At 41.1% G+C, this 18,555-nt stretch overlaps 2 protein-coding genes across 2 annotated transcripts in view; both read right to left on the reverse strand.

Moving 5' to 3' along the window:
* Nucleotides 1-4,862, reverse strand: part of LOC138012830 (uncharacterized) — a 133,691-nt gene extending 128,829 nt beyond the window's left edge. The window contains exon 1 of the mRNA XM_068859737.1: nt 4,859-4,862. The gene's annotated coding sequence lies outside the window, so the exon portion shown is untranslated. The remainder of the gene's footprint in view (nt 1-4,858) is intronic.
* LOC138012808 (polycystin-1-like) overlaps nt 1-18,555 on the reverse strand; it is a 28,443-nt gene that overhangs the window by 4,593 nt on the left and 5,295 nt on the right. The window contains exons 4-16 of the mRNA XM_068859698.1: nt 12,989-17,964; nt 12,353-12,865; nt 10,665-10,924; nt 9,311-9,663; nt 8,407-8,589; nt 7,592-7,717; nt 5,963-6,157; nt 4,817-5,062; nt 4,216-4,380; nt 3,213-3,617; nt 2,651-2,881; nt 913-2,080; nt 1-349 (exon numbers count right to left, since the gene is read on the reverse strand). The exon at nt 1-349 is cut by the window's left edge and continues 112 nt beyond it. Coding sequence (XP_068715799.1) covers nt 1-349; nt 913-2,080; nt 2,651-2,881; nt 3,213-3,617; nt 4,216-4,380; nt 4,817-5,062; nt 5,963-6,157; nt 7,592-7,717; nt 8,407-8,589; nt 9,311-9,663; nt 10,665-10,924; nt 12,353-12,865; nt 12,989-17,964 — 9,170 coding nt within the window. The remainder of the gene's footprint in view (nt 350-912; nt 2,081-2,650; nt 2,882-3,212; nt 3,618-4,215; nt 4,381-4,816; nt 5,063-5,962; nt 6,158-7,591; nt 7,718-8,406; nt 8,590-9,310; nt 9,664-10,664; nt 10,925-12,352; nt 12,866-12,988; nt 17,965-18,555) is intronic.

Raw genomic sequence — 18,555 nt, forward strand, 5'->3', positions numbered from 1 at the left:
ATGTCATCTTCCTCGTCTTGCGGTTTCTTGAAGAGCAGCGCAAAGAAAATTGCCATGATTATCACTTTAAGCGGTTGGCTGATTAAGATATCCTGAAACATGGATACGAACATGGAGACCAGCCACTCTTTCTGTTGTTTATCGTCGAACTGTAGTCCGTACAAAAGCGTGAAAAACCCGGCAGCTGCTGCTGTAGAAAGGCACACAAACCAGCCAACGTACACAAACCACCAAGGAAATAGACATCTAAACTTTTTCCTTTTTTTCGTTTTTACGGTAGGTTTTTCTGGGGGAAGCAAACACGCTGTTGATTGAAATGAACCCCTTCCAGATACTGAACCTGGTGAAACTAAAAAAAGAGCAATTGCTAAGAGCTGCGTCGCTTTGGAATGGGAAGCACTGACGACTTACAAAGATGAATCAAGATGAGGGACCGTACGCGTTGCCCGACTATGCCTTAAAAATGTGTTGGTTACAACTGTTTTTCTTCAAATCGTGAAAAATATTCGATCTTATAAAAGACGTGACTTGAAGTAACAAGAATGGAAAGACAACGAGCTCAAGAACTGAAAAGGGGATTAGTCAGATCTAACACTGTGCTGATTTAGATTTAGAATTTTTGCGAACTGGGAATTTTCACATTTTGATACTGTTTTCTGGAGAATTGAGTCCTGATGGACTCCTAAGGAAGCTAAGGTAACATGCGGTAACGAAAAACATTTTAAGGAACAAAAAAGCATTAGACGATTTTGGGGAAAAATCGGAGAGCAAGTTCAGAATTAATGTCACAAACGCAAATAAAGAATTTTCAAAGACCAACAAGGACCATGTCACGAAATTCGCCAAGCCTACGTCCACTCAATTAAAACAAGATTAAATGAGGTGAAAGACACCAGACGTCAAATATATTACCTGCACCCTTGTCGTGATCACGTGTTTCATCCTGGTGCAGGTAATAATAGATATCAGACGATAAGAAGTCCGGTGAATCTCCTTCTTTATCGTCTCTTTCCGTTTTTTTCTGTGCCACTTGTGTCTCTTTTCCTTTGTTTTCCGGCAGCGACACACCAATTTGACTCTCAAGAAGCGAACAAAAGAAGTCATCTTCCCATAAGTCCATGCGCGCAGAAGCAGGTGCGCGAAGACTGGTTAGATTTTTCAGGGTCACGTGCTTTTGTGTAAGGGAACTTGCGTTTGATTGCCTTTTCGGTGAATCTGTAGGAGTGATATCACTCAGTGATACAGCAGTTTGCTTGCGAGCTTTATGGTTTTCGGAACCCAGGGATTTGCATTCGTTACTGACGGAAATTCTTTCGGCATATTTCTGTTTAGCCTTAGGGCTCACTGATCTATTTCTGAAAAGCTGAACTATAAGCAAGTTTATTGGAAAGACTATCAAGCTTGACTGAATCCCAATAACAATCTCATGCCAAGTGAATTCAAAGAAACCGAAGTCTATCAATACGCTGTTCTGTTTCTCAATTGGAGTCCGATACCAGAGCACATTTGCTAGCATTGAACACATGAGAAGGGATAAACAACATGATACTCTCTGGACACACGTAAAGCGACTTCGCACTGGGCGAAAGGCGATGGAAAACCACAAATGACCGTCGGAAAAGTCACGTGATGTTTTTGTTTTAAACAGATGAACAAAGTCGCGCAGTTCCTCTTTTCCTGCCACTGGAAACAACCGGTCAACATGTCCATCACCCTCATCGCACGCTAGCCATTTGTTACACAGAAAGAAGAACTTGTCATCAGTTTCAATATCCCGTATGACCACTTGGGAGAGGAACCATGATGGACTTTTTCCCGTGTTATCGTGCCAAATACGGATAAACGTCAGGCCTCCCAAGCAGTGCGGAGTGGTGATAAGGAATGAATCTACACTTCCTTGCTGTAAGCAATCTCTTGATCCGCCTCTTAGCACGTGTACCGCGCTCTGATCGTCCTCGCCAGCGATGAGAAGGGAAGCATTAGCTGTAGTGCCAGCGTTCTTTCCTCTAGCAGTGTAAACTGTGACTTCATAGCGATATCTGTGTGATGGGTGATTATCCAGAACAGGAACCAGACCAACCTGGAAGAGGAAAGTAGTAAGGCCATACATTAATCTTGAAGTTATACCGAACATCAACGAACAGCAAAAATTAAGACTAAACGTTTCACTGGTTTACACGCTCAAATAGAGACTAGCATGGTTTTTTCTTCACATTTTTGCCGCTTAGTCAAACATTTATTAGTTATGAAGTTAAGAGAAATATCACCCCAGAAAAATGAATCAGGTTGATGAAAAAGGTATTTTTTCCTACAAATACAACAGGAAATATTAAGAAAGTACACTAGTTGACGTGACATTGGGGGTAAAATGTAATGTAAAGACTTTGTCTGTAGTGAAAATGTATTTAGCTTTCAAGCCAGTTCAGAAGCTCTTTACTTAAATAATGGCAAAATGACAAACTTAATGATACATAGCATTGTTAAAAACAAAAGAACTGGTAGGAAGTGTGGTGGATTCGAATTTGCAACCACAAGAAGCTTATCCAAGTAAAGGCGAGATTGTGATTTGAATTCGGAGCAATGGCATGCAAACTACGCCCTAACCAGTGGACCATAAGAAGAAGTACTCATTTTAGGCTTTGTAGGAAACCTTAGTAATATCCTTTCTATCCTTCCTTCTGGCCCACAGCACTCCCAGGATGTACAAGCCAACGATCACACAGTAAGTAGCAAGTAGCGCAGGATGCTTATGTATCTCGGTTAGCTTTTGGATTGAAGCCTTAATGTCCAATTTGTTTGGTGGAATGAAGAGATCAGCACCAAACCACGTCAGATGAGTACACTGGCAACGAGTCAGGCTGCTTGTCGATTGGTTATGAACCTAAAGAAGGAACGTCAGAGATCAGGGTGATCTGTCCATTGAAAAAATACACAGAATATTCAAACAGAAAAAATAAACAAACCTGGATTATAACATTCAGAATAAAGAAAAAGAGGCACGAGACAACCGAGGGAGGACTGTTTTCACGAGTCTGTATATCTGTTTTGTAAGATTAATTCATCACACAGTAAAGTTCTGCGGAACTTGATTGGGGTTATTTGTCCGTTTTATTTACATTATTATTTTACGTTCGGCGTTCTAAAACTATTCTTTGTGATCTAAAATGGTTTTAATATTTTGTCATCAGAAATATGACATTTATTCAACTTACCGTACATCCCCTTGTGCTCCATTGCAGGGAGGTTTCGTTCCAGAAATAGCAGGCTGGACTAAGGACCTCAAACGTATAATTCAGCGTGGTTGTAGTGAATTCCCCGTTACTTTCATGCGCACTCGGTAGCACTCCAAAATAATAGTCACCACTTCCCTTTAATTGATCAGGCGCAATAAACAGCGAGTAATTTCCGCTCATGGAATCCTGGTGAGGGAGCGTTGTCATGAAATCGTATTCACTTAAAGAGGAGGGCTTGTTATGCCGAAAGAAAATTGTCAGTGCTGACATTCCGTCAGACGGTATGATTTCAACTTTCAAGGTGCTATCATTGTTAGGCAAAGTTACTTTATGAACTGTCATGGATCCTCCAGGTGAAGGCGTTTGCGAGATGTTTGGTGGAATCTACAATATAAAGTAAAAATTAATATCTGTTTCATTTTCTGTGTCCGTAGCAGTCTTTGAGTGATGAGAAAAAAACGATTGCAGAAAGAAAAGCGGTACAGGGAACGACCTCCCTGTTGTGCGCACCAAGCGTTTTCAGCGGTCATTCATTCCGGCCATATGCCGATTAGCCAACAACACTGTGTAAATATGCGTTCGATTAGCTATCTGCTTATTGTTCGAACTTCTTGTTTTTCAGCAATTTGTAGTATTTTAAATAAATTTAAATTAGTCATACTCATGTATTTTAACGTAGTATATATAGTGTATCATTGTAAAATTTGTAAAGTATTATGCAATTCAGCGCTTTGGCTGTGAAGTAATATTTTTATTAAACTATCTATCTCAGTATCTATCTATCTAGAATAAGCTACCGGTTGTCAGTTTTCACACGACGTCACGGCCGCCATGTTAGTGTCCCCAAAGAAAGAGACAGCGGTCATTTTGATGTCCCTGTTCAATCCTCCGGGAATTGAACTCTATTAAGATGCAGACGTTTCCTTTCGTTTTCGTTGAAAACGTGGCTGTGGATCACGCAAGTGCAAGCCATGTTACATACCTGTGTGACCTCGGCCTGAGGTAGAAAAATATCGATTGGTGACGCCAGCCCTACAACGGGTATAACATTGGCACCAGGCCCCTTAAGTACAAGTGACAATGGGTTTGTCTTTATCTCTGTAGAATTACTGTCTCCTTGGAAGGGATTAGCAGACAATGACGTCAACTGTTTTGAAAAAGGAAAATGACAATGATGTTACTGATGGGAAGCAGCACCGGTACAGCAATCAATGCTGCGATGAGTCCTGGGTTCCATTCGTGGACTCCGTGTCATGTTGGTTGAATTTGCTGGTTTTGCACGCTGCCTCTCGAGGCTGTCTCCGGGTATTCCAGTTTCTCTTACTTCTCAAGCACCAGCTTTCCATTTGTTGTGATAGCTACGTAATGCATGGTCATTCTAAGAAGACGGAAATGAGTATCTAACGAATTTTATCGTTATTAATGGTGCTTTCTGTGATTAATCATTTCAGTATGCATGAAACTAATCTCTCCTCTTTCTTTTCTTGGCTAGTCACTACAGTCATCATATATGGATGCCAAATAATGCTTTGATCCTCCTCTCTCATTAATCTGAGACCTATAAAACCATTTACGCAACTTACTGTAGCTGTGATATAGGAATTAGTTTTCGTTCTGTTTATCAGATTGTCGTCATTTGGCAGCACAAACTGTCCAAGTCCTGCTTCCACATAAAATGATAAGCCTGCGAGGTTACTCGGAAGCTCTTTGGATAAGCCAATCACAACGCCTTTGCTTTTCATTTCCACCGATTTCTGCTCCGGGATCATTGTATCAAGCACAGCGTCTGAGACTGTATCAATGAGGCTGAGGACTTCGCTAATAACCTCCTGGAACAAATGTAAGAAAGACATCAGTGTGACGAATAAGGAGAATTGGTGGTTCTGCAGCCGGAAAAACACAGTAGAGAGACCATGACTTGTGTCTTACGCATGCGCATAGCTCTAACACCAAAGAAATGGCAGCCATAATTACGAAAAAAAATATTTTACAGCCTTAAGCCCTGGCCAAACGAAACGCAAGTCATCGCAAGTCGACGCAAGTTTTGTTACTTGCGCTGACTTGCATACCGTTTGGCCACCCACTTGCATTCACTTGCGAAGACTTGCGACGACTTGCGTTTGATTTGAACATGTTCAAATTTTGGATGCAAGTCCGCCCAACTTGCGTCTCGTTTGGCCACTCAACGCAAGTGGATGCAAGTTTTCGCAAGTCATTCGAACTTTTTTGGAAACCTTTTAGCCAATCTGATGGCGCTGTTTGAGCAGGAACCTCAAACTATTTCGCGCCTTTCGCGCTTTCATTTTGACAAGTTGGCTTCTGTCACGGAGCAAAATTCGGAAAACTTAAGCCCCGAAGGGCTAAAAGAAAACAAGGGTAGGGAGTTAAAAAAACATAAGAAAAACGAAAACCATAACAGGAGACTCAGTAGCGGTGCAAGTATAAGCAGCAGCTACAGTGAAAGTAGCAGCTCTTCCGAGTCTGAGCCTAGGCAAAAGAAAAAGAAAAACAAAAATTCTGCTACTTTTGCAAAGGACTTGCGCTCAACTTGCGTCTCGTTTGGCCACCCTATCGCAAGTGAACGCAAGTCTTCGCAAGTGAGAACTTGCGTCGAGTTGCGATGACTTGCGTTTCGTTTGGCCAGGGCTTTAGACAGCGCAGAGGGCTTGAAAGTTATCGTTTACCAACGGCGAATACAAATAGCTCTTTAATTAAACATAGCGTCATACCTGAGATGTTTCCTTGTCTTCGTTTTCAGCGGAACCATTGCTGCTGCTACTGCTGCTTGTAGATGCTAAGAACACATTTGATAATCCTCTCAGCATTTGAGAGGAGATGGTTTCAATGATTTCCCCATCTTCCCCTCTCTCGGATTCTTCACGCAGCTTTTCAGCCATTGTTGCGTACTGCTTCGTCGCTAAAACCTGATCAAAATGAACAGACTGAGTAAATGACCTCTTGCATTGATGACACCTTTTAAAAATGAGACCATTGTTAATTGCTTAAAAGCCATAATGATAACTTTAGATGCCTTAAGAGATAATTATTATGAAAGGGCAGACGATTTTAGCAAAATCTTGGCTTCTCGTTCTAATTAAATATATAACCCATTAAATATTTTCGCTCACGCGATTGGTCTAAACGCGTCACGTGACCGAATATTCTACACCTAAAACGGGAGAAAATCCGATGGTATTCCCCAATTTGCCAAAACTTTTGCAATTAAAATTAATTCGGTTCGCTTTTGTGATGGAATGTATAATATTAGATTTAAAGACCCACAGATTTGGAATTCTATCGATGAAAGCACTAAGCTTCTTAAATTCTCGGCAAAGATCAAATCTGGCTTTATTAATAATTACTGTTGATGTTACAGTTGTGTATTTATTCTATTTATCTATAACTAGCCACGCCAATTTTTCTTCTCTTTTACTTTGTTTTTTTGCACTATATTTTTCCTAAAATAATCTAGATATGCCATCTTAATTCTGCTTATCTTCAATTTTCTGTAATAAGAACATCTAAAGGTCATAGCTGCGTGGGTGTGTTTGAGTTCTGCTTGTTTCTGTTTTTAGCTAAGTAATTTTAGAACCAACCTTTATCTTAATGTACTTACTTATATTACATGTCATTGGTTGCCCGGCTCTATAGCCCCAGTAGTTGTTCCAGGTAGGATGGTACCTCTTGTTGAACACTATATTTGATTGGCTGTATAGTGTCGTACTTCGTATTGTTTTCTATGCTAAATCCATTGCTATCTTTGTTCGTTCTATTGTTCGTTTGGCCAATCCTGAAGCTCGTTCAATGAGGTATGACACGACCGTTATTCCGGGCAGCCAGTATTCTATTCTATTTAAGTTTCAATAATTTTTTCCTACTTTTTTTGTAAATATTAATGTATTAAGAGTACAAATAAAGGTTGTTGTTTTTGTTGGTTGATGAAGCGGTACCAGAAAACACCAAAAAACCAACCGTTCATACGCTGTAGACTTTTTTGACAGTAAGCTGTTCGCAGACGTTTCGTCTAATTGTAAGCTCCAGTCTTGGGACAAATATTTGAAGAATAATAAACATAATAGCCTCCATTTTACTCTCAAATATGCTCCGCAATTTGTTATTGGACGTTATTAGTTCCTCGAAGTTCACAATTTTCCTCGAGCTTCGCTCTCAGAAAACTGTTCGTTTCTCGATCGTGGAACAGATAACGTCCGCGGACAAATATCTGAACATCTTTTTGCGGTAAATGGAGGCTTTTGTTTAAGTAACAACTAATTTTCTATTATCGATACAAGTGGTCTTACGTTCAGTGGTCTCAGAGCATCTGACAAACTCTAAAATGGATGAAAAAGGTGGGGTACCTGAGCATTCACCGTGGTTTCCTTGGTGACGCTGGTTACCACCTGTAGGGTCTGGGAGCTAAGAAGCACATCATCAAGTGTTTGTGGCCGAATGCTGCTTAAATACTTGATCATCATCAAACGGATCTTAAAAAAGAAAGAAAATCAAATCATACCGGGTTTATTATGTACAATACATTAAGTAGAAAAAGGTCTGAGGTTATTCCTATCGAGGACGTTCATTGATTATGGAAACATGTGATAAAATACAACATTTGTAACTAATAAAAAAACACGTTTCTCAATTTACACTTAAAAACACTAAAATCGTTTTCATCTGATGTTTTTTAGGGGAATGCGTTCCATTGTTTAATTATTCTAACGAAAAGGAAAGGAAAATAACTACTAACAGTACTCGTTCGCAATAATAGGCTGTAATTGTAGTGTGCCCCTCAAAACAAAAGGCTCTTTGAGAGGGTATCACAAATGTCGGTTTACTTACGCGCGGCGGAGCTGGGGGTTATAGCCGAATTCGCATCAGTGACGCAAAAAGCAACTTATCGCGTAAACTAAGTATTGATAATTAGTACGTTTCACGGTTAGGGAAAAAGAAACTAATTAACGACAAGTCAATAAGTCTTCGTATATTGCTTGTGCCAATGCTTGCGTTAATAGTGAAAACTAGGTTTAAGGCTGCTCTCAGAACACGTTGCTAGATTGACACGGCCTGGCCCTGTTACTGAGTCCTTACAAGGACGAAACAGTTGTGCAAGGATATGATCAGGCCACAGGCTGCGTTTCCGGTTGTGTTTCCATTCCGACAAAATATAACTTACGCGCTGGTTTTCCATTATGGCATCGTGACTCGTATCGTTCTGACTGTTGAGTATGTTGCTCACGATGTTTATCGTCTGTACAGCGATCAAGTGTTCTCCAAGACCGAGTGCCTTTTCTATCTCATTTCCTGGTGCAAGCGTTTTCTTTCTAAGTTCGTTTCTTGTCACGTCTCTTCGTTTCACCTGCATGAAGAGAACCAGATAACACACACACTCACACACACAAAATGGCACCCTTCTGGTACCTCATGACAAGACAAGAGGCCGACCGCAGTTGAAGGTAACCCGAAGGCTCCTTTTTCATTAGCTTCTCCCGTGACGTACGCCAGGGAGGGGTGGGTGCCACTCCAATCCCGTTGCATGCACAACTTGTCCCCAGTAAGGCTGGTACACATTTCACCCACCACGAATGGATAGAAAACTCGGTGAACGTTGGAACGCATGCGCACGGTAAGGGTTATTCCTAGATGGTCACCCATCCAGAAACTAACCGTGCCCAGCAGGGCAGGGGCTTGATTATTTACAAACCTGGTACGTCATGCGTAAGTTGGGCGGGAGAAAAATGTTTAATTTGATTAGTTTAGTTAAGGTCGAGACGTGCTCATCGAGTGCATGCCATTCATTATAATTATGAACAAGATATGTCCATTATTTTTTAAAGGTATTTAGAAAAGCCCCCAACAGACACTTAAATCACTCCGATCAGGTTACTCTCTTGTCAACAGAATTTTGATTTTCTCAAGTCACCATTTGGGCAATTTGTTTTTGAGCGGACCTTAAAAATGTCCGTGCAAGCGCTTGCTGTAATAATGATATAACGCAAATAGTGTAAATAATCTTGCAGAAGTCTGAAAGTCGATTCCAACGGAAAACTTTTTAACAGAAAAAGTAAAAGAAACAACACCTGTATTGGCAGTTTGATTCCTGAAGCCTCTCCGTAGGCATCTCTTATAATGATCATGACCTCAATCAGGTAACCGCGCTCTTTCGCACCGGCCGGAAGTAAGAACTCGGCTTTAGTTAAAGACGGACCATGGAAGAATAGCACGCTATTTTGTGCTGAGACTGGGTCCTCACTATGCCGGTATTGAGAGTAAGACATTTCATAGGTCAGCGGTTCATGTTCATCCTGCCAACCACTGCACGTAAAAGTGAATGTTGTACCCAACTCCTTGCCAGTTTTAGGTGTGACACCACACGTCCCTCCCTTGGGTGGCTGATTGGTCTCAACGTTGTACTCGGCAAATCCTTCGGCTCCTGAAAATATTACGTCGCATTAGATGAGATATTGTTCTAGCGTATTTGATTACTCCTACTGCAAGCCCTAACTTCTTTTTCTTTGACTGAATTGACATCACTTTGTTAGCTTTGTTTTGTGTCACTTCTCCTAAATAGACCATTTTCGAATTCTCACGGCTGGACTGGATCTAGCATGAAATGGAGGCTAATGCGGGCAAATCTTTTCAAATGCAACTGAATTAATTTGCCCGCATTAGCATCCATTTCACGCTAGATCCAGTTCAACCGTTAGACTACGAAAGTGGCCTATTCAATTAAGTTAGTTTCACTTTGGTCACTTTATCATATTACATGTCTTGCGATGACTTTACTTCAATTAAAACCCAATCGAATGACTTTGCCTTGCTGGTAGTTTTTTGGTTTGTCCCAACTTAACATTACTATTCTTGGTTGCCCATCATTAAGAGCGAATGGTTGGCAAAGGCAAAAGAGAGAAATGATCCTCGCACTTACCTACACAATTTAAGCAATTGCCTCTTATAGACACATGAAAAATTCAACTGGCACCCCACCCTCCTCCTTTTCCTCCCATACATGTCCAATACTCCTACGTAATGAGATTCCTGGTACGTCACAATAGACATCACAAAGTGTCACAAAGTGTCCCGCTCTTTAAGTCTCGCAAAACTGTTACTATTTTTTTAAGGATTAAGGTTGGGGGACACATTGTGATGTCTATTGTGAAGTGCCATGAATCTCATTATGTCGGAGTATTGGACAACCCTCCACTTTTCAATGATTGTTTCCTTAGACCTTGGTTATTTTTAGATTCAGGTCTTCCATGTTTATTTCTAGTTCAATTTCTACAAAATTATGTGACGCTGACACCCCAAGTGGAGTGTTGGCTGTTGATCAAGTTTATGCTACTTTTTCAATTGTCATTTCCCCAATCCTGTTTCTTGTGACATTCACAATGAACCACTGAATTAAAATATCTCACGAATGAATCTGTTTTCAACCTGAATTTAGCCTTCTGACGGAGACTCTTATCCTGTACGAACTTCCGCTGTGAAATGTTCCCCCAAGGATGACGGCATTTTGAAAGCTCTGAACCGTTAGGGTACGGTTTGCGGTCCAGATAGGAAAAGGAACTGACATGCGCACATCTTCCGCCGACCAATTATAGCTCACAGCTTGAAGATTATCACAGTTTACACAAGTGGTTTTCAAAATCAATCGGTGGTGAGGAATCACGTACTTTCCACAATTCGACTCACAACTGTTTTGGAAAGAAATGAATGAAACATTGATGTCAGTCATTGACCGAATGCATAAATGGCGGCCAAAAATGTATTCTTTTGTTTATGTGCTAATTAGACTCACTAGCCTCGTTCTCAAGCAACATTTCTTTTATATTTTGTCCATGCAAACGAGGCTAGTGAGGCTAATTAGCACATAAACAAAAGAATATTTTTTGGTCGCTATTTATGCATTCGGTCTATAAAAAATTACAATTTCTGGCTGTTCGCTCCCATAAGTTTTCCAGTTTCTTGAGTTTATAGTATAGGAATTCGAGGGAGTTTATTCGCCCCCTCGAGGAAGTTTGTTTCGTTCCCTTCGCAACATCGAGCGTTGTAAGAAGAGTCTTATTATGACCTTAGGGTCCAGCGACTTTTTACTCGTGTGAAAAATCTTGTATTATTCTAATTGTTATTTAACAATTATTCCAAGAGCGTGCACTGGATATGAGATGGCTATAACCAGTCTCATATCCAACAAGCGCGAATGGAATAATTGTTTCATTACATTTCATCAAATTCTGAACTTGTCAGATGTTTTGTCCCGGGAAATTTTGCTTCTCGTACACCGTGATTTTCAGCTTCGCAACACTTGATTCAACACTTTCCATATTAGGTCATACGGTATGTAACCGAGATTGAATGAACCAATCAGAAAGCTAAAAACGCAACTTGCGTCGGATATGATATCCGAGGTCGAAAATTTATTAACCTATGTTAATCTAAGCGCAATTTAACTTGAGGCTACACTGTTTTACAATTTAGTCAATAAAGTAAATAGCTATAAAAGGGAAATTGAAATTGCATGGACGGATCTTAAATTGATTACAAGAAAACACAAATTAAGAAAAGTTGATTTCACGCCAAATGTTAGTGCATAATCTCTCACCATCTTGTTATGTATACTGTCACGACTTAGTTCTCCTTCCTTCGGAACGTGTCTAATGTCTCCCTAAGTTCAGAAAATTTAATTTTGCTCTATTTATCTTATTTTACATTTGAATAAAAGCAGAGTAATCAGGAAAGGATTAAAAAAATACATTTTGAAATGTTCCTCAACATATTTTTTAATTTTTAAAAAGTTTCTTCAGGTGGTTTTCACGCTTATTCATCGCTGCCATGTTAGTGGACGAAAAGAAAAGAATTCTCATTAATTAGCTCCTTTTGTTCGTCCACCAGCAAATATACATTGCAGCATTGTTATCTATGTATATAGAGATTGGTTGAAAACCATCTATTTGTAGTTGGCCATTAACACTTTGAATCAAGAACTTGGAAACGACGGTAAAATAAGGTGTCAGCAAGGAGATCTCACTGTTTATTTATTGAGTATCAAAGCGCTTAGTTGCTTTGAAAACCAAAAACAAAACAATGCCATGTCGTGATGAAGTAAACAGAGATGCTCTTACCGTATTTGGATATCTGGTGGATTTCCTATCAACACTTTCACTGTCTGCGACGCTATCGACCAGCGGCTTGTTGTTCTGGAGCTAATATTCACTGTAAAGACGTAAGTGGTGGCCTCAAAGAGACTTCTGGGTGGAATTGAGAAAGTTAAACCTGTGTATTCAATTTGACCTTCTCCATTTCCAAAGCAACCAAGACCAGAATTAACAATATCGTTTTCACCGTCTGCAATATTGCAAAACCATTTACAATCTAATTCATTTCCGGGAAACAAGGGGTCACGTGAATCACTTGCATTCAATAACAGCTCCTTTTCCCAATCATGTGACCTTAAGTCTCCTCCGGTGATGCGAGCCTCGATATCTCCGCCCGTGATTTTAATGTAAGTGTAGTCAGCGTTGGTTAATCCCTCGCCGGATATCTTGACTGTAACCTGGAATATGTATTCACCAGGGGTCAGGGCTAACGCAGGAACAGTTATCGTTGATTGGTTTGTTGTTACGTGATTTGGAAGACTGAAATAAATCAAAAGGAATCATGAGCCTGAATACTGACTGAATGACTCAAACTAGGGCTCATCCTGAATGTGCACACTTAAACTTTGTTGGGATTTTTTATTGGTCGATTATTATTTTTACCTTAGTTCCCTTCCTGATTCAGGGGGGAGCTGTACGTGAGACGAGGACATAGAGGTATGGTAAACATCTGCTTTGAATAATTGCCACTCAAACTCAACGGAGTATCTTTCATTGCTCAGAATCTCTACGCGAGAGCTTAGAGAAAATCGCTTTCCATAAATTATAGAAGAAACATTCAGCAAACTCTTCTTGCCACCAAGCACTTGGACGCGAAGTACTGGGACGGATTTGTTTGTTATTACCACAGAGGTTCGCGCTAATTTCCGGGAAGCGTTGTTCCATCCCCTCACCTGCACCTCGAACACGCCTTCAGCAGAGTAAACATGACTGTAAGTTTTTACAAAGTAACTGGATGGATCGAATGGAAGATTGATGTTTGGATCAATAAAGAGTTTTTCTACGTTCAAGGAGACGTTGCTTTGGAAATTTCTTAGAGTGACGTTATTGCCGTCACCAGTGCTAAGAACAAATTGCGAATTCGTTCCCAGGCTTGAGCAAAATATTACGAAAGTGACGTTCTCCCCAGGCTTTCCAGGGCCACTTGATATTAAATATAGTCCCATCACTGAATACTGTAAAATTATTGGATACCGTAAAGCCTGTTTTCCAAGGCTGTTATAGATTTTAGCTGTAACCTCGTAACTTCCAGGTAGGGGGTACGCATGCGTGATAGCATTCGTGCTAACGTTCCTTAATTCAACGGCATCCCCGTAAAACCAGTCGTAACTGAGGCAAGTTCCTGTATCTGTTATTACAGTAAAGGACACTGGATACTCGAAAGGGAAAATGTTTCCGGTTGAACCTCCACCTACAGTTCCAGGGTGCGCAGAGTATTCAGAATTAACCACTTTCAGCTCTGCGTTTGTTATTGTTTCTATGATTTTAACTGAAGCGGATAATTCAACCCGACTTACAAAGTTCCAGATAACTAGCCTGGCCTTATAACAACCTGGTTTGGAATACATGCGTTTGTAACTGAAATGTGTCTGCGCAGGATCCATTTCAACGTCCTGTGACTTCTCACCGTCCCCGAACTCGATGTAGTACGACGCGTTTTGGAGATCTGGAAACTGCGATTTCCGATTGAATTGAAAATTGATCTCTTTGTTCGGCCAAATCCCTGTGTTGCTTTGGTGAAATGAAAATCCTTGCAAAGGGGCAAGCACTTTTATGTTACGTTCGACGCTCTCCCTTGAATTTTGATTCGATGCCAAAACTTTCAATTGAAAATCCGCTTGAGTTGAAAACACATGACTGACAATAAAAGTCTGGCTGCCGTGTCCTTTAAACTGGCGGTGGTCAACAATCTTGTCTCCATAGCTCCACTGTACCTTTACATCTAACCCCGAATCAACAGCAACGTAAAATGGCGTTGGAGAACCTGTTCGTACAACTGGGTTAAACCTGACAGTTAAGTTAGATATTTCCTCTAGAAAGATAACCTTGGCGTTTAGGTTTTGTGGAGAAGAAACAGAATTTGACAGCTCGATATTTACAGAGTAATACCCTGGAACAGAGCATATAGTGCGATCCAACTCGACAAAACCTAACTGACCGGTCTTGTGACTATTTATAACGCCAAATCCTGTCAGAGTGACTGTTTGATTGACATTTGTTCCTGTTGACCAAAGCCACTCGACAACCACAGGCTGGCCAAAATCTTTTTGGATTATTCCATCACCTGTCCTAAATTTGGCACCCGTGATGACTTCGTCAACATGAGCCGTTGTCGTTACTGTGTGACTTCCCAAGTCATTTTCACATTTCACAGTGATCTGAAAACTACCGAATGTGTTGTAGGTGTATGTTAAAGGACAGGGGAGAGTTTCATCTGTAAAAGTTTTCTCTGTTAAGTCACCAAAGTTGACTTTGCACTGAAATAGGAAACCATACTGGTAAGTGATAAGGATTTCACTTGCATTTCCAAGAATGGTGGCTTGGCAAGATACATCGAGCCCGCGAAGCTCAAGTGGTTTGTTAGGTTTCCGCACTTTGATGGTATCATTGACTTGTTCGTTTATTGAACTTTGAGAATTCTCAGCGGTTACCACCACGGTAAACAATCCATATTTGAAGTATTGATGTGTCACATTGTTTGTTTGTGTTTCTACTTGAGCTGAGCTATCTCCAAAATCAAACTTGTAGGTCACGCGGCTTCCTTGCAAAATCTTTGCAACAATTGTTACATTGTCGTACATGTCAATCGTGTGGTGATCTGCATACGCTGCAAGACCTACTATAGGATCATCTACAACGGCTTCCTGTGTTATCGTGCTATTTGGACCAATCAAGTTAAACGCAATTATTTTGACCGAGTATGTCCCCCAAGTGGTGTAATTATGGCGCAAAGTTAGTACATTTGTCTGCGTTTGAGTTCCATCACCAAAGTCGACAAAAAACGAGACATCGCTGCCATTTGTTATTTTCCATGATATGACAGTCGGTGATCCTGTCTTTACTCCCGTAATTGAATGCGCGAACTCGAAGCCTCTAATCTTACGTTGGACTGTAATCTTTTTCACTATTGTTTGTGTACTTATTTGGTTGACTGCTTCCACTGTTACGTTGAATACACCAACCCTATTGTAAGTTCTTTTAATAGAATTTACCGCAATTCTTTGGCTTGATCCTCCATCACCAAAATTAATTATGTAAGTTATATTGTTTCCTTTCCTTTGCTCAAATCGAAAAGTTATCGATTCTCCAAAGCTTATATACTCACTCACGATTAACTCAAGCCCTTCGATTCGCTCTTGCGCATGTACCATGTCCCAGGCCTCAAGCTGACTGATTGCGTTGAAAGCTGTTACCGTGACGTTGAATTCACCGGCGCGGTTAAAGGAATGTCCCACAGTGTTGTTGGATCCTCCTGCTAAAATTTGTGACCCTTTGAAAGTATGGCTGCCGCTCCCATCTCCAAAATTCCAGCGGAAATACACATCTGTTCCTTCGGAAACATCGCTGTAGAAGCTTGTAACCGACCCCACTGACATAATTTTCCTCCCGTAAACTTCTTTTACGGCATTGAATCCAACACTAATGTTCTTTAGCAAATCTTGTACGGTCACATTGTAGAATACGATCACGTGACTGACGTCATTTTCCCCGGTTAAAATTATTTGCCACTGACCAGAAGTAAAAGTTCGATTGAATAAAAAATAGGGTGGAAACTCTCTAAGGATAAACCCATCACCAAAATCAAGGCGATATTTGACGTCACTTCCGGTGCCCTTCGTGAGGTTGAAAGTGATTGTGGTATTTGATGACGCAGGATTCGGGAAAGCGGTAATTCCAAGTCCTGATATGCGCGTTTGCACGTTAAACGAAATCGAAGTAAATTCAGATGAAATTGTGTTGGAAACGTTCACGCTCATTATGTAAGAGCCAGTTAAATTGAAAAATATCTGTATAGAATTATTGGCACATATCATGATGGTTATTGACTTGTTACTAACCAGATACCATTGATATGTCAAGTTATTCCCTGTTACTGTGCGAGCGATAAAAGTTTTGCTGTCAAACAGTTCTACTCCAGTAAAGTTATCAAGGGTAACATTACTTACGGGCTCCAACAAAAAGATCTCCGCGCTTTGGTACACATGGGAATAATGTTTAAGTTTTACTGAGACATTATACGTTCCTCCTTTGGAATACATATGTGAGACTTGTTTCTTGTTTACTTCGTCAAACGTGCTGCCATCCCCGTAGTCCCAAATTAACAACTGATCTGACGCAAATAAACCGAGCAAAGAGCATGAAAAATTCACCACTACATTTACCACTCCCTGTGATGGCACAGTAATACTGAGGGGGGAGAGGACTGTCACAGTCAGGTGAGTCTCTTTTGAAAACGCCAAGTTATGTGCGATGACGGTGACGTTCAGAGTTCCCTTTTTTGAGAATCTATGTGTGACAGATTTGTTAGAGACGTAAGGTGTGCTTGAGCCATCCCCAAATGACCATTTAAACTTAACATTTGGTCCGCTCGCAGAAACGTTGAACTTTGTTAGAGCGCCCAGGTACAGAGGATTAGAGGCCAAGGAGACATTGAAATCAGGTAAAGAGTCTGTGATATAAACTGAAATAGTAGTATTTACCATGCTGACGTTGTTTTTCGCTTCCACCAAAATGACGTGAAGCCCTACAGAACTGAATGTTCGATTTAATCTGCCGACAACACAGTCATTTCCAAGACTCTCTAGCGTTTCTTGTTTTAGCAAAGTGCTGGAATTAACGTAAATCCAAGATAACACTAAATTCGTCCTAGAGGAGACATTAACAATTATTTCGATTTCTTTGTTGGGTCTGGCGCCAAGAAACGAAAATCCTTTTGGGTAAGCAGGCTCAATTTTAGTGAGAGGATCCTGTACAAAAATCACCTGAACATTTGGAGACAAAATATTTCTGAGGCCGTCTGAAAAATTGACTTGGACCCAATAATTTCCGGGCAATAAATACTGATGACTAAGCTCAAACGTCGAGGCCTGGGACCCAATAATGTTAATCATGTATGTCACATTTGAAATAAGCTGTGACTGGTTAACTGACACGTTTGATCCAAGCTGTAGCGTTTGAGCATCAAGACTCGAGAAATGGTAAGTCGTTGCTTCTGATGCCCGTTGGGCAATGTTTCCGGGAACTTTTTCCCCTGTTACCGGACTCCAAGCGATCATATCACCCGGCTGAACGTCCAAAGTTTGCTCTTTGGAGATTACGTGCAAGTTGTATCCGATTTTTATCGCCAATACGCCGATGTCGGCGGTCATGACCAGGTCAGGTGCCATAAGTGTTGTAAACTTTGTGGACTGAGAACAGCATCCAGCATTTCGCGGAACATAACAGCAGGATTTTGACCCGCACAGGACCTCGGGAGGCAGGCATGTGTAGGATGTATGGTTTGAACACGAATGACTAGTGCAAGATAGATTCGCTAGACAATAACGTGAAGTCGGTGGACTGCAGGCTGGTCTCATAACCTGCGTTCAAAATAAAAGGTCGATGAATGAGGTGAATATTGGTAATGATTTAGCCAGCGCTCGAGAAGAATGAAACGAGTCACTATTCCTGGCGCCATTCTTTTCGCCGGCTGGTGCGAAGAATGGCGCCAGGAAAAGTAACTTGCACCATTTTTCTCGAGCGCTGGCGGCTCCTCGGGGAATATCCTAAGCAAATAAAAGTGGGCAGACACGAGGTGTCATGTTGCAGGGACATGTTGCAGCGACGAAAAACGTGTGTAGTGCACACTGACGAGACATTTAGCAGGGACGTGTAGCGGGGACATGTAGCAGGGACGGGTAGCGGGACATGTAGAAGGGACGGGTAGCGGGACATGTAGCAGGGACGTGTAGCGGGGACATGTAGCAGGGACAAGATTACAACATGTGCACACACATGAAAATGTTGCGGGTACATGTTTCAGGGCTATGTTGCAGCGACATGCGACATGTCCCCTCGTGTGAACTGATACTTTTATAATTGTGCAACACCAATTTGGGGGTGATTTTGTGGCCACAACGTGTCCCATGAAGTTCAGCTTGTTGACCTTCATGGGAAACGCTGCAACGACA

This window comes from Montipora foliosa, chromosome 8 (genome assembly GCF_036669935.1).
Source record: "Montipora foliosa isolate CH-2021 chromosome 8, ASM3666993v2, whole genome shotgun sequence".
Lineage (NCBI taxonomy): Eukaryota > Metazoa > Cnidaria > Anthozoa > Scleractinia > Acroporidae > Montipora > Montipora foliosa.